Source organism: Aplysia californica, unplaced genomic scaffold (assembly GCF_000002075.1).
Source record: "Aplysia californica isolate F4 #8 unplaced genomic scaffold, AplCal3.0 scaffold00443, whole genome shotgun sequence".
Classification (NCBI taxonomy): Eukaryota; Metazoa; Mollusca; class Gastropoda; order Aplysiida; family Aplysiidae; genus Aplysia; species Aplysia californica.
The window spans coordinates 653,663-669,052 of record NW_004797713.1 but is presented as its reverse complement, the minus strand read 5'-3'; the positions used below and the strand labels follow the sequence as shown (position 1 = coordinate 669,052).

Genomic DNA, 15,390 nt, shown 5'->3' with positions numbered 1-15,390 from the left:
TCCGGGGTGTTGAGGTATAGGTCCACCAGCCTGTGTGAGATTTCCTGCGACCGCGGCAAGCTGCCGTACATTCTCTTTAGGTACTCTGCGTCACTCACTGTCCCCATCACCAGCTGGCACGAAGCGAGCTGATTGGCCACCACACACGCGTGCAGAGCATTGTACCGTGGTCCTTCCTGTAATAATAGTTATAACAATAATAATAATAGATAGCATTTGTATAGCGCACATCTCCACTCAACAGTAAGCTCTATGCACTTCACAATTTATACTATTACCCCAGCAGACCTGAGAGCACTCTGAAACAATCTCAGCTTCCTGGGAAGCATACAGAGCAAGCAGCCATTTACAGGTGCTAAAACACTAATATACTGACAAGATCTTTCGCTGTCTATGGCCGGGTACCCATTCCTACCTGGGTGAAGTGAGGAAAATTCGTGTTAAGTGCCTTTCCCAAGGACACAACGTCGGGCCCACGGCTCGAACCCCCGAACCCACAACTTCACGATTACGAGTCCTGTAAACTAACCAGCTGTATTCAAAGACAAAATGGTTGCCTCTCCATGAGTACACAGTCTAGCACGCACACTTAGTGAAATCCACGTGGCGCGGAAATCTTTTTGGCTGGGTACCAATCTCGCTATGTACGTCTTTTAAATACAAAGAATATAATACATCGTGTATGAGGAAAAATATAGGACCTGAAAACCTGTTTGCTATGTGTGTGTTTGCAATGAGCATGTTCAGTAAGTGTGCGAGTTCAGTAAATGCGTGTTTGCAATGTGTGCGTTTGCTATGAGAATGTTCAGTAAGTGTGCGAGTTCAGTAAATGCGTGTTTGCTAAGTGTGCGTTTCCTGTGTGCATGCTAGACTGTATCTCTAGATAGCCATGGTGAAGTTGACAGTGAATGTAATGACATCTTTGCCCTGTATCTGGCATGTCCTGGTACTTTTCCTTCACCCATTCATTTATGTTCACTTCACATATCTACTTGTGTTCTCTTCACTCATATATTGATGTTCTCTTCATCCATCTGTTTAATTCTCTAAGTAGGTGATCCTTAGTCTACTTCATCCATCTATTTAATTCTCCAAGTAAGTGATCCTAAGTCTACTTCATCCATCTATTTAAGTTCTCCCAGAAAGTGATCCTTAGTCTACTTCATCCATCTATTTAAGTTCTCCAAGTAAGTGATCTTTAGTCTACTTCCTCCATCTATTTAAGTTCTCCAAGTAGGTGATCCTTAGTCTACTTCATCCATCTATTTAATTCTCCAAGTAAGTGATCCTTAGTCTACTTCATCCATCTATTTAAGTTCTCCAAGTAGGTGATCCTTAGTCTACTTCCTCCATCTATTTAAGTTCTCCAAGTAAGTGATCCTTAGTCTACTTCCTCCATCTATTTAAGTTCTCCCAGGAAGTGATCCTTAGTCTACTTCTCCCTCTTTCCACTTAGATTTTCCCAGAGAGAGCAAAATGTACAAAGCCTCTATGTCAATTCAAGAGTCCTGGGAAGTGCGTTTATCTCTTTTCAATTGTCGTTATCAGTGACCGTTTCCCATTGGGAGGATGGTTGTAACCACAGAAAACAAAAGTAAACCTCTTCCATTCCGTACCTTCAGTATTGTTGGCATGTCTCCGTTGCCGATCAGGTACCGTGGATTGACTGCGATGCATTCCTTGGCGTAATCCAGCAGGCCTTTCTCCAAGTGAATCCGAAACTTGTTCAGTTGTGGAGGGGTGAGGGAGGGGAACAGCTTCACTTCTCCTGTCTCCACTTCTGCTTTTTCCTTCAAGACAAGAAAAGACGAAAGACATTATAAGGCAAAAACTGGTAGTTCATTTCTCATTTCTAAAATTTGTCATAAAGTAAGACTGCCTGATTGCCTGATGCTGAATAATTCCTACTGGAAATCAAATTAATGACCCTGTGCAATATAAACTTATTCCTATACAAAGCAGCTTTCAAAGTTCTAAGGGGGCTCTCATGGTCTAGAGGTTATAGTGTTTGCCTCATCAATAGTCCCAGGTTCGAAAACTAACTGCGACAGAAAATGTTCTTCTCTAAACTTTTCTCCTTTCACCTCCTTTCCTGCTCTCTAACCTTTTCTACCATTTGCTTTTATAGGAATAGTAACTTCCAGGCTATAAGTAAACCAAGCGACTTACATTTGGATAACTCGACTTGATGTTGGCGCCTTTGCAAACTTCGACAGCTGTGGTCTTTTTAGAAAACGCTGTGGCTTCCTGTAGGTTTGGGAAGGACAGCATGCGCGGGTTGTCACACTTGTGTTCTTTCATCAGCTTCAGGACTTGTTTGAAGTCGCTGGCCACTGTGATGGTGTTCACTGTAAAAATAATGAAGAAAAGATGTTTCACTTACCAAGATGATAAAACAAATAAGTCAAATTCAACTAAAAAGGTGATGACGAGAATTATCAAAGTACCATTCTGAAAACGTAATAATGCTCCAAAAAAATTAAGTGGGAGACCGCCAACAACTTCCTGAGCACTGTCATAGTCACAAAAAAATCTGCATTAAGAATTACCATCATCATACCGTGCCAGATCTGAAATAGACACCGACGATCATAGCCCTCTATTCATTTCTCTGCTCGGATGCTCTAAAAAATTCTACATAATCCGGTGTGTGTTTCCCCATCACCCATCCGTTTATGTTTTCTGAATAAGTTTTCTTTGGGTCTATCCCAGCCTCGTTTGCCTTCTACTTTACCCAGTGAGAGCAAGATGTTCAAAGTCTTTACGTCCAGTCAAATGTCCTAGACAATGCATTTGTTGCTTCCCAATTCTTCAAATCAGTGGGATTCTTTAAGTAATTCCTCGTTTGACTTCTTTTCTGTCCATGAAATTCTTAAAAGTCTTCTAAGAGTCCACATTTCTGTTGCTTCCCTTTTATTTTCACTATCTGCGTTAAGAAATATACTTGATATAAGTGGAACCAAGGGATTTTATATGGCAACTTCTTTTTTAAAGCATGAAAAAAAATTCTCGTCAAGAAAAAAACAAAAAAGCTGGGAAAAGCTGGGAAACAAAAAATTATCTCAAACAAACAGAAATCGTTTAAAGTTTAAAGTACATGACATCTGATGTCTCTGGTACAAAGGACCAGGAACATTTACAAAGTCACCCACCTAGTCCAGGAATGCAGACAGCGTAGTGTGTTTTGTTTGGGTTTGAGTCCGCGGCGGTACAACCATCCGTGGGTCCTGAACTGTCGCTTTTCCTGCTCTCTGAGGTCTTGCTTTGAGGCGACAGGTTGGATGGGCTGGAAACATTCTCTGAAACAAGAGACAGTTTAAATTGCAAATGAAAACTCTATATTTTTATATATATATATATATATATTATATATATATGCACATAATACCTGGAGTAAACTTTTATTTGTGACAAAACCATCTGCGTATGTCAGTATGAGTTATCTTTCTAAGGCTAGGTGGGCTACAGTGAAAATTGTCTCTGACGACCATCCGTTGTCACGGAGAAAGGTCGTTGTCTTAGATAGGTGGATGTCTAGAATAATGTAATAAATAATAATAATTTTTTTTTTAAATACAAGGGGGGAGGGGGGGGAGTGGGAAGTTGCTTTTTGTACTGGTCATTGTCTTGGACAGGTGACTGTTAGAGCAGGCTTGACTGTAAATATATGACATAGGAACACATATTCACTTATTCAGTCAGAACAAAAAAAATGTAATACTACCAAGAGTTCATGGCTTCCCCTTACCATAAAGATTTCAAGAATTTTCGCTTAAGGTGAGGTTCATTTTCATTTTAAAATATCCCAACCATATATTATATGAGAAAGGCAGAACTAAATTTACAGGCACTGGCTACCATACCAAAATAATCATGTCTGAAAATAACACAAATCACATTGTCATACTCAGTAAATACTCTTGTCCATGACAAGTAAACTAACATAACTAAAGTAATGCATCTTTATAATGACTATTATCTGTAAAGAACATACTACACAGAACAAAAAATCACTAATTTTAATGCAAACTTGTGTATCTTTGCTTTCCCCAATGAGAAAGGAAATATTTAAAACTAATTAACATACAACTAATTAACATACAACTAATTAACATACAACTAATTAACATACAACTTACCAGCACTGTCTTCTTGCGCTGGGTCTGGGCCCAACATTTTCCTCGCAAGCTTCTTCACCAGGAGATTTTTGGTGGCTTCAGAGAACGGGAGATGGCCAAACCCGTGCTCTTTGAGTAACAGCTGCAGCTTTTGGTCACTGTAATCGCTGGACAATTCCTTAATTTTTGCGTTGAGAGACATTTCGTATTCATTGTCAGACGACATTCTGAAACATGGAAAAATGAAAATATTTAGAAACATTTGACAGCGTAATCCAGAAAAACAAAAACTGTGGGAAGCAAACCTGCCGACTTCTCCATCACCAAAATTGTAGGTTTTCCTCAGTGTTTGCAACAAAACAAAAAATCAGCTTCAAGAACCCTCACAGATCAAGATTATGTAACCAACCAAACAAGCATGGCAAATAACATGCACTGAAATACTCGCAAAAATTAGTGCGAACAAAAATGTGTATTTTCATGTAATTTTCTAAGACGGGCAAATATTGCACACAGACACAAAATATATTTATAAAATATATGTGTATTTTCATGCCAGTAATGTCATGTACAAGAGGTTGTACACAGCCTGACAGAAACTGAATTCAAGCAAAAAGTCTGATTTTATATTATAACGCAAATCCAATCAGGGTTCTTTGACTTTGATTGGAAAAAGATCCAAGAGATGCGACTAATGACTGTATCAGAGTACAGTCGAACCTGCCTTAACAGAAACCTGTGTAAAACGTAAGCCTTTCTTAACAGAATATCCCCGCTCCCCCCTTGATAAATTCCTCTTTAATAACCTGTTTAAGACGGAAAATGTTTTGCCAGTTCATCCCCGATTAGAAAAAAAATTTGCAAGTTTTGATCCACCAGCTCTAAACTTAATGCCATGCTGCCGGACGAGGAAGGGGGGTAGGGGTGCAATTTGGGGGTAGATGTTACCCCATCATGTGAGCCCTGAGTGATGCAGATGGTCATGGTAGTGTGGGTGTGAAACTTCACTACTGCCCGAGAGAGTGCTAGAGTAGCCAGCCACCACAGAAACGTTCCTGGGTAGCCAGAGGCCAGAAATTAGTTTGTCCAATGCCTGACGCCCTAACCGTACGGCCAGCCGTGAAAAAAATTCCTGAAATCATTGTTACATGGCAGTGAAGGGTGGCATTGGTTGGCTGTGCTTGTTACACCGATAGGTGGGGGCTAAGGGTGGAAGCAGTTGTTTCTGTACGTGGATACTGCTATTTCCTTCGCAATGAGAGTGCAGTCTTTTGACCTGCCTTTGATACAATTACAGTCTACTAGACGTAGATCATTTTTGTTCTAATTCTGGTTTTACGTAAAATCCCCTGACAACAGTTATATTATGTAACGTTCTTATACTCACATAACTCACTTACAAGCCTAGATCTAGTCCGAATAAATAAAACTTTTTTTTTTTTTCGGACCCGTGTCCGAATAGACTAAAACCCATTTTCGGACTTGAGTACGAATCTATAGATAAAAAATCTGATCAGACTCGAGTTCGAATGGAGATGGCCTCCTAGATCTATATATGGGTAGCCTATGGTAGAAATACATCTAGATCTAGATCTAGTTGAGAGAAAGTTAAAAAAGTCACAAAATTGAAAAATACCCTGTCCCCTATGAATGAAGTTACTAGATCTAGATCTAGATCTAGATCTAATATCTAGATCAAGATCTTCTAAATTCCATGGTCTAGTCTTTTGGCAAGCATTGGGGCCAAAACCAGAGATTGCCAAACTTTACTGGCTTCCTCAAAATCCCAAGACCAAGGCCCACAAAGGCGTCAAAGGGTAGGCCTATTCAACTTTCACTGTCCGTGCCGATCTAGATATCAAGATCTCCAGACCTCTCTATCAGACTCAACTAATCTAAAACTAGGAGACTCCAGATCAGATTGGGTACCCCAGCTCTTCATGATCTACAGTCCCTTCACAACTTCAAGTGGAATCAAGCACTCAAGTTCAACTCTCTCTCTCTCTCTCTCTCTCTCTCTCTCTCTCTCTCTCTCTCTCTCTCTCTCTCTCTCTACTCTCTCTCTCATGAGTGACTCATGTCATGAATTCAGTCGCAGTCTGTACCGCCCGAACTCGATCACTTAATTCACCGAAAATAAAACATTTTGGTAAAGCTCTTGAAAACAGAACAATTAGATAACAAACACACGCATCGAAAGATTAAAAAGCAACAAATTAAAGAGGTATTGCTGTTCCAAGCAAAAGAGTTTCGCTAGTAGAAGAGCTAGCAGTCTCACCTATGTTTTTCGGCCATTTTGAATTGCTTGAAATTTCCCGATATGCTACGTGGCTGTTGATTGGACACATTGACCTCTACAGATAGACGAAAAATTCGGGGTCTGTCAGTTAATTTTAACCCATCGTGTTTTAGATAGAAGTTGGTTCACTGCATCAATGAATCATATTTTTAGGCTGTAGAGTAACACAAAAAGTGTTTGATTGATCTTCACTCCAAATATATGTTGCCCACCATAACCTAGAAAAATATTTTTTTCAGCACAAAAGCATTTGACCTGCTAACCACTAACCACTTGCATATATCTAGATCTAGATTTCTAGATCTAGAATCTAGATTCTGGATAGATAGACTTCAATTGTTCTAAAAATTATTCGTAAAATAATGTGAAAATAAGGCCAAGGTAACATTTATATTCCTTCTTGGTATTGACCAAAGCTCAATATTTGTTGATAAATTTTTTAATGATGAATTCTGGATAGAAATTGCTCTTTCCAAAAATAAAACTCAGTGATTACGCCGCTAACATAGTTTGATAGTATTTTTCCAGTGCTATTTTTTAAATTCTTCTATAAGTGGCGAATCATTGCCTTCGACACAAAGTAAACTTGCCCTTTTAGGTTAAAGTTCACCAAGGTCACTGTGTTATCATAGACGAAAATAATTGTTTATCTCAAAGTTTGTTAGTTCGGTCTTTTTTTTGTGTGTTGTTCATTCACTTTGATAAATACTCCTATAATATATTTCCTAGATACAATTGGTCAATCAGTTTATTCTTCTGACTAAAATATTCCCTTTTTCTATTTTTAAAGTTGACTCGTTTCAACGTTCTCGTTAGAGTTTTTTTGTGTGTGTCCGTGTAGAAGCTTTTTACTTTTTTTTTGGCCGGGCACCTCCCCCTTTTCGGATATCACTGTGACGGTGATACTGATACAGCTGAGGGTAGTTTCAGCACTTTATGTGTCTATTTCAAAGGTAAATCCTAAGATAACACTTGCAAACTTATAACATTGAGTTGTCTGTGTGTGGTAAGGTATTGGAGACTTGTTGGTTTCAGGGGTTCTTTTGGGGTTGTTGATTTTTTTCAATGTTTCTATTTGCAGCCTCTTTTGCTCTTCGCTTTTTTTTCTTTCGGTCGTGCGTTGTGGGGAGATAGACCCTACCTACTAGTGGTTACGGGTGGTGGTGATAATATAAGACTACAACTTCTCTTCTGTGATGCTAGAGAAGTCTCCTGTGCTAGATTGGCATGTGTGACTGTTTGAAGGTGTTTGGAGAGGCCAGTTATACCGGACATCCTATATATAGAACTGGACCTGTTCACCGACAGAATATCTGACAATTCTGTGTGTATATAGGCCTCTATAATATTTGAACTTTCGGTACTTGTAATCAATATGATAGCCTATATGATACCTGGATATTTTCCTCATGTTCTCTTCCTACAGCTGATGGAAGATTACGCTGGCTGAGGAACAAAGGCCACAGCTTCTCGGAGCATCATTCATCAACGCCGACCCTCGACGCACTTGTCAGTGGCCTCAACATGGCAGCTTACGAAAAGTTTGGCAATTCCGATGTCGAAAAAGGGAGTCCTAGAAATTCCATCACGACTGCAGATGCTGCAGAAATCACAGACGCGCAGATAGAAGCTGGTGAAAAGGAGGAGGGGAAAGTTACGTTTTACGAGTTGGAGAACAAGTCGGGGGTGGAGTATGCTGCTGACCCTGCAGGAGATCCGTTTGCCCCAAAGAGTGACTTTGAGTACGTTTTTTTCTCAAATACGGTGAAATCTGCTTAAACTTAAATCTGCGGGACCGCCAAATTTTTTGGGATTTAGCAGTTTTAAATTGAAAGGAGCTGCTCCATAGGAAGAAAAAATGTGGGATTATATTTTTGTTCAATTTAACAAGCTGTTTTCGGATAAACCGTGTTCGGTTTAGTGGAATCCACTGTAAATTTATTGGAAGGATTTTTATGATCGTCTTTGCCACATTCTTTGATGCTGCATACTCTTCATTTCTTTTGTTGTTGTTTTTCTCACACATCTCTATTGAATTTTTTATTTTTTTAAACTTGTCCTGTGGTGCTCTGTTTAGACTGTTATCTGCAATGTGAGCCATAATTCTGTAGAACTTTTATAACCTGTCTAGGTTTTCTTATAGGCTTGGAAAAATCCACAGTCAGCTTGTTGCTTTTGTTTCATAAAAAGACTTTTTCCAAGTAATTTCTCAATTTGATTTTTTAATAAGATTTTCGTAGGATAGTGGCATCGGTGGTCTAGTGGTTAGACGGACTCTCAATCATATTGCCATGGGTTCAAATCCCATCAGCCTAGATATGGCTTAACCTGTGTTTCCATGGGGAAGGCACTTTTTTAAAATCTTGAATTTTCCTTACTTCTCCTTGGTGGTAACGAGTACTCAGCTAGAAACAGGTGATATATGGTCCAAAATTATTTTGCAATTATTATTATTACTATAATTATCAATATTTTTTTTTTAATTCGTTTCTTTTCTTTTTTTTTTCCTTCCAGGAGAGTGCAGCGAGCTGTACAGCGAGTCATCGAAAACCTTTACTTCCGAGCTTTCACCGTCATATTGATTCTTCTGGACTTTATTCTCGTCATCGTAGATCTTTCACTGTACAGTTGTGCAACCAATGACCAGCCTTTGGAAATCATCTCGCACATCATCATTTGTTATTTTGTCGTTGAAGTTGTGGCTCGAATATTTTATCAAGGGTAAGTTTTATAGTTAAAGAGTTGTCAACTTGATGTTTGTATTTATTAAAACCGACTGATTTTCACTTCTGAAAAGTTGAATATTTCCACTACAATAGTTTTTGTCTTTTTAACTTTTGAAAACTGCATTTGGCCCTAAATATACTTTTTGTAGAAATTTCTGTGATCTTTTTGTGCTTATATTTTACATTGTAGGAAATTTCTGTCTTTTTTTTGTATTATAATACATTTTTGGGTGGTGCTATTATGTACCTGAAATCTGTGCCTGATATCCTTCATCATCATGTATGTTATCCAAATACAACGCTTAAATTTTTGTATACAACTTTTGTGAACAACTTGTTCATTTACAGGAAAAGCTTTCTTTACAACTGGCTGGACGTGTTGGACTTTTTCGTTGTGATGATTTCGTTCATCGTGGACGTGGTGTTTATGGCCTTGTCCGACTCAGGCTGTTCGGGGAGCAGTAGATACGCTCAGTGAGTAGACGAACGTTGTCGTTCTTTCCTCCACTTTCAGCTAATGGTGGGAAAAAATGTGGCAAGACGTGGTGGAATCAGGCGCTCGTAAATTTTTGGGTGGAGTCATTGATTTCATCTTAAAAGCTGTTCATTTGCCTTGCTTTTGGTAAAAAAAATATCAATCTATGTTGAATGGATGTCGAGATATTTGCCATTGAAAGAGATGAAGGACGCCTGGTTTCAGAGGGAAAATTTATGAGAAAATGGCTGCCAAAGTTTGATCATTTCCATAGCCTGAGAGTCCTTGGAATCTGAAAATTTACCTTTTTTGTGCCTTTAATCAATGTCTTTCAGTAAAACTCACAGACAAATAGGTTTTTGACTGAACGTAAAAGGTGTTGAGCCAAAAAAACAAAACAAAAAAGAAGAGAAGAAAATTAGAAAGCAATTGCCGAACGGCTTGAAAAACACCAGTTTCTTTGATTTGATCATTTAGACAAGTGCCTGGTTTCACCACGCTGCCGCACAAAGATTGCGTCAGATCTTTGGTGTGTGTCAGATTGTTCGTTATTTGTTGGTTAACATAAGTGTAGTATTTGTTTGTTGTCCATAAATACCAGCAATATATATATGTATATATATGTATGGTTTACAGGAAGCTGTTTTTTTTAATATCATGTCACTCCGACGCCTACCAATTCATGCATACACTGGGTCCAACTTTAAATTGCTTTTGGATTGTTGTTTAATCATTTTTTTAAAATATGTTTATAAGTTTGCATAGCCTTTAGAGTTATATGATACGTTTATAAAGTTTGCATCACCTGTTGTCTTTATTTATCATATAGCATACAGTATCACCCCTGCTGGTGGGGGGCCCCATAGTTTTACTATGGGGGAGCAAAGAATACACCTGCTGTGGTACTGCGTGTCGTAAGAGGCGACTAAAAGTGCATAGATCTGGTCGGCCGAAAAGTGCCAGTTTGCGGAGGGCCAACTACCCAACCCAGTAAAAAACAGTAAGTTACAGAAACACGAACAAACACAGCTTTCTATTTTTCGATCTTGGGAGATGGAGGAGCTTCTGTATCAGCAGGAACAATGAAGGACAGCGGACAAAGCCAAAAGAGAGATCAAGGGGAAGACCTCGTGGAACCTGGAGAAGAATCACAGAAATTGATGTACAGAAAAGTGGGAAGACATGGAATAACATCAAGAGGCTAGCCCAGGATAGAGAAAAGTGGAGGGTGCTTGTCCGTGGCCTATACCCTGGTGCAGGGTGAGAAAGGCAATGATGATGATGATATACAGTATAGATTTCCGCCACATGCATAGATAGATATAAAACTAAGCAAATCTTTGTTTCGTGTTTTTCAGACTGGTGGTTATTGGCAGAATAATCCGAATCATCCGAGTGGTGAGGATTGTTTACATCATGATTGTGCAGCATCGGCAAGTGGCCAAGGCAACCAGACAGATGGTGTCCCAGAACAAACGGCGCTACCAAAAAGACGGTTTTGACCTTGACCTCTGCTATATCACAGGTAATAAATTGGTTTCCTTCATGTTCCATTTGTACTTATTTCACTTGAACCTCCCACTGTATGCACGTCTATACCTTCTAGATGGAGAGCAAAATGCTCGCAGCTAAAGGGATTTGAAAACAACAACAAAAACAACAACCTTCTAGATGTTCTGGAGTGGTCTGTTAGTTCAGGTGGCATTATGCTGGACAATGGAGTAGATGGCCCTGGTTTGAATCCCCAAATGGGCATTGAACGCGGGTTGTTTTGGGGGAGTTTTCAAGACAACCCATGTGGCTGAGTCCTCTCAGAAACGAACATTAAATTCAGAGATTCTGTCTCGTTATTAATCTTACAGTGTTGAATGGAACATTAAACGTTTTGAATTGTCATGGTAAACTGTGTCCTTTATCGTACGGACTCGCAGTTAACTGTAACTCCACAAACTGTAGTCTTGCCTACAATCTCAACATCTTTAGTGAACTTTGTAACAGTTGACTGGTCTCTGAATATGGCATGGCATAGATATCCTGCTTGTTAATTTTGTCTTGGCTTTTCAGTTCAGAGCTGAACAATTCTTTGGGTTGTGATGTTTTGTTTTGAAATATGCGGCTTGTTCCCCCCCATTCCTGCTGGTTGGTTTTGCCAGAATGTGATCAGTTGCAACAATGTTGCCTAGCAGCTCATTTCGTTCTACCCTTTGGTTTCTGTTCTCCACAGAAAGAGTGATCGCAATGTCTTTCCCCTCCAAAGGAGTGATGGCGCTATACAGAAATCCTGTTGCGGTGAGTGAAATGGGCAGAAAGTTGAGAAAGTGATTGATAAGAGTAGGCTTCGGCACCACCCAGGCAAAAGGCTTCGGCCACCACCCAGGCAAAATTCAAAATTTCCTACCAACTGAAAATGTTTAATGTGTCCCGCGCACTCACAATGCTGTATGCAGTTGGGAGCGCAGTAAAGCACTTACCCAGAAAAATAAAATGAGAATGTGAATACATAGGCCTACTTACGAGTTGGATTTCAAGGGCTGCATACTACCCAGACGGGACTGTTATTCTCTGTTTTTCTTGAAGAACATTCATAGAGTAGCTCCCTTGATAATCTCAAGCAGACATCTGTTCCTTATAGCGTCATTGTCTTGGTATTACTAAATAATCCCAGCTATGACTTTGGCTTAATCAAGTTACTTGAAGTTTTATGTGTTCATTCATGTACAGTTTTGACATATTTCACTAACTGTTAGCTTCACTCACTCGGCTCAATGTAGTCTGGAACCAGATTTGTGCGGATGACGGAAGAGTTTTTCTGATATAATGCTTCTTGTCGTAAACAGTTAAGAAAAGGTTGGGGGGGTTTTTTCAGTGTATGTCTTCCAGGGTTGAAATAGAGTTGTATGTTCAACTAGAGTTGTTTCATTTTATTTTTCATGTTGAAATACTTACTTTTTCATTTTCTTTTGCTGATAGGAAGTTGCTCGATTCTTCAACACCAAGCACGGGGGACATTACAGAATCTACAACTTGTGTAGTAAGTATCACTGCTCTCAGTCGAGAACTTTCTCTTTGTCATATAGTTGGTTGAGCTGGGGGTTTTTTGTTTCTGTGAAATATTTTCTCTTGTGTGAATGATCATGTGATTGGTGTAAAGTGCTCAGAGCTTATACTTGTATGGGATAGAGCGCTATAGAAATGCAATCTATTATCATATTATTATTATTATTATTATTATATATATCATATGTGTTTCCAGAAGTAAATTTCTTTCTTCCTCTTCCAAACAATTGTGTCCGGGAAATTCAGGGTGTCTCAGTTTCATGAAATGTTTATCCAGTCATCGTTGCTGTAACGACCACCTGTCTGAGACAATTACTTGTACAAATAACCACTTCTCACTTCCCCCCTCATGTTTTTTCCACATCATAGTGAAGCTGTCCAAGATGGCCACCCTTCTGAGACAACTATTCTTTTCCCTTAACCACGGGTCACTATTGTGGACAATTTCTGCTTCATGTGTATCTATTATCTATTTGTGGTGGCCGAATGTTGCTATTCAAAAAGCTTTTTAATGGCTGCATCGATCGACATGCGGTTTTCGCCAAAAAATTCTTTAAAATATTCTCCATAGCATGACGCCCTTGGTTTTTTCAGTTTTGAGACAGCTTTGCTGCAAAAAACTAAATTTGTTTATTTCGCCGATCGCTTTTGTAGGCCGACACTTCTGTCTCTGTAATTTTAGAAAATCCGGAAGTGATATTTCGCGAGGCGCATTTTGTTTTGAGAGTATTGATCTAGACCTTTAATTTTTTGCATCTCTCAAGATTTATTGCCCCATTCCAGTAGAGTGTAAATATAGTATGCCAATGACTTTTAATTGATATTAAAGCACCAATCATTCCTTTCATCGAAATGGGGCCCAGCTAGTATATATATGAATATAGATAGAATACGTAACCTGCTTTGTTCTGTCATCTCATCAAGGGGTTCACCATAAGCCCAGTTGATGTCATGCAAGGCTGTTATGTGGTTGGCCCTGATTCTAGTCCCCAGTACGACTTTCTTGCACTTGAGTTGTTGTTGTTGTTGTTTGTTTTGTTTGTATTTTTTGGGGGGATGGGGGATGGTTCAAGACTCTCCACTAACTTGCCTGGATCTCTTATTGCTTGTCCGATCTGAGATGAAGGTTAAATCCTGGGGTCTATCTCTGGGAGAATCTTAGTCATGAAAAGGGTGTTAAACCTGTATTCAATCTCCTGCTACCAAAATATCATTTTCTCAAGTGTTTGGTATGGTATTAATTTCATGAGAAATTCTGCAGTTCTGATATAATGGTCGTATTCTATAGTCGTAACTTATTGTTGTTTATTGTTTTTCTTTGTCCAGTTTGTGACTAGTCCAGAGAGTATCCTGATAAAAGTTTTTTTGATACAAAAATTGTGAGTTTGGCCAGTTGATGTTGATGTTAACTCAGAAGGGCTCAAATTCTAGCGATAGAACTTTCAGTCAGTTAAAACAGAGTTGAGTGACTTATGTTTTATAATTAAGTATTTGAGCAGGATTGTGCGCTGTACGAATGCTTATTATTATTATTAGTATTATTATTATTATTATTATTATTATTACGATTATTATTATTATTATTATAATGAAGTCTTTCCCATCCTCAGGTGAAAGAGACTACAACGAAACTCTCTTCTTCAACAATGTCGAGAGAGTTTACATTGACGATCATAACGTGCCTAAGCTTAGGTGAATAATTTTCTTTGATTTAACACTTTGCCAGCATATTTTGGGGGAAGTCCAAAGGAACTGGGTGGTAAACATCGCCAAACATCTCCAAACATCTCCAAACATCTCCAAACATCTCCAAACATCTCCAAACATCTCCAGACATCTCCAGACATCTCCAAACATCTCCAAACATCTCCAAACATCTCCAAACATCTCCAAACATCTCCAAACATCTCCAGTGGGCGAGAGGAGGCGGCACAGTGTTAAACATACTCTAGTAGTGTTTTATTTCTTCATGTGGCAGGTTTCCCCTTTGCGCTAGAGGAACTGTTCTTATGTTTGGCTGGTTTGTAAAAGGAATAGTTTACATTTTATTTCGTTTAAGTGCCTTTTTTTTTCTGTGACTACATCACCCACTGAAAGATTTTCTAGCATTACTATTTTCTAGAAGTGTAATAAGCTTATTTTCCGTTCCAATTTTCTTTCTTTTTTTTTTTTAAATATGTAATAAGCTTTCTTAATTTCACTGCACTGATTAGCTATGTTTAAGTGTATTCCATCATTATGTTACTATTTCCATGTGGGTTAATATGTATCATGACGAGGTGGAATCAGGCTCTCATTGATTTCTTAAAGGATGAAAAAAATATCCATTTATTTTGGATTCAAGTCGAGATATTTGTGAGTAAAGGAGGTGATGGTCACTTGGTTTCAGAGGTAAACTTAGCGAGAAAATGGCCGCCAAAGATTAGTTATTTTCTTATCTTGAGAGTCTGTGGAAACCGAAAATCTACATTTTTGTGCCTTTAGTCAACCATTTTCCAGTAAAATCCGCATCGAAACGTGTTCTTTAATGGGTATGAAACAGAAAATAACGAAAATTCTGTAAAAGTTCACAAACTGCGGAAAAAAGCCAGTTTCTTCACTTTGATTAATTTGACGAAAGCCTGATTTCACCACGCTGCCTCACATATAATATTATCTAATCTTGTCTTATCTTTGTTGCTGTTTCAGGGAAATGCTTGAGTTCACGGCAAACGC

At 38.8% G+C, this 15,390-nt stretch overlaps 2 protein-coding genes across 2 annotated transcripts in view; one reads left to right on the top strand and one right to left on the bottom strand.

The window, feature by feature from the left end:
* LOC106012650 (ankyrin repeat and LEM domain-containing protein 2) overlaps positions 1-6,450 on the bottom strand; it is a gene marked incomplete at its 3' end in the record, with an annotated part of 8,191 nt that extends 1,741 nt beyond the window's left edge. Inside the window, exons 1-6 of the mRNA XM_035971486.1 lie at positions 6,397-6,450; positions 4,140-4,345; positions 3,153-3,299; positions 2,170-2,348; positions 1,617-1,790; positions 1-176 (exon numbers count right to left, since the gene is read on the bottom strand). Of these exons, the coding sequence (XP_035827379.1) occupies positions 1-176; positions 1,617-1,790; positions 2,170-2,348; positions 3,153-3,299; positions 4,140-4,345; positions 6,397-6,413 (899 nt within the window). The remainder of the gene's footprint in view (positions 177-1,616; positions 1,791-2,169; positions 2,349-3,152; positions 3,300-4,139; positions 4,346-6,396) is intronic.
* Positions 6,451-7,137: 687 nt separating this feature from the next.
* LOC101847131 (phosphatidylinositol 3,4,5-trisphosphate 3-phosphatase TPTE2) overlaps positions 7,138-15,390 on the top strand; it is a 16,626-nt gene continuing 8,373 nt past the window's right edge. The window contains exons 1-9 of the mRNA XM_035971489.1: positions 7,138-7,370; positions 7,844-8,159; positions 8,932-9,138; positions 9,492-9,617; positions 10,977-11,143; positions 11,843-11,907; positions 12,589-12,649; positions 14,286-14,367; positions 15,364-15,390. The exon at positions 15,364-15,390 is cut by the window's right edge and continues 124 nt beyond it. Of these exons, the coding sequence (XP_035827382.1) occupies positions 7,942-8,159; positions 8,932-9,138; positions 9,492-9,617; positions 10,977-11,143; positions 11,843-11,907; positions 12,589-12,649; positions 14,286-14,367; positions 15,364-15,390 (953 nt within the window). The 5' untranslated portion in view covers positions 7,138-7,370; positions 7,844-7,941. The remainder of the gene's footprint in view (positions 7,371-7,843; positions 8,160-8,931; positions 9,139-9,491; positions 9,618-10,976; positions 11,144-11,842; positions 11,908-12,588; positions 12,650-14,285; positions 14,368-15,363) is intronic.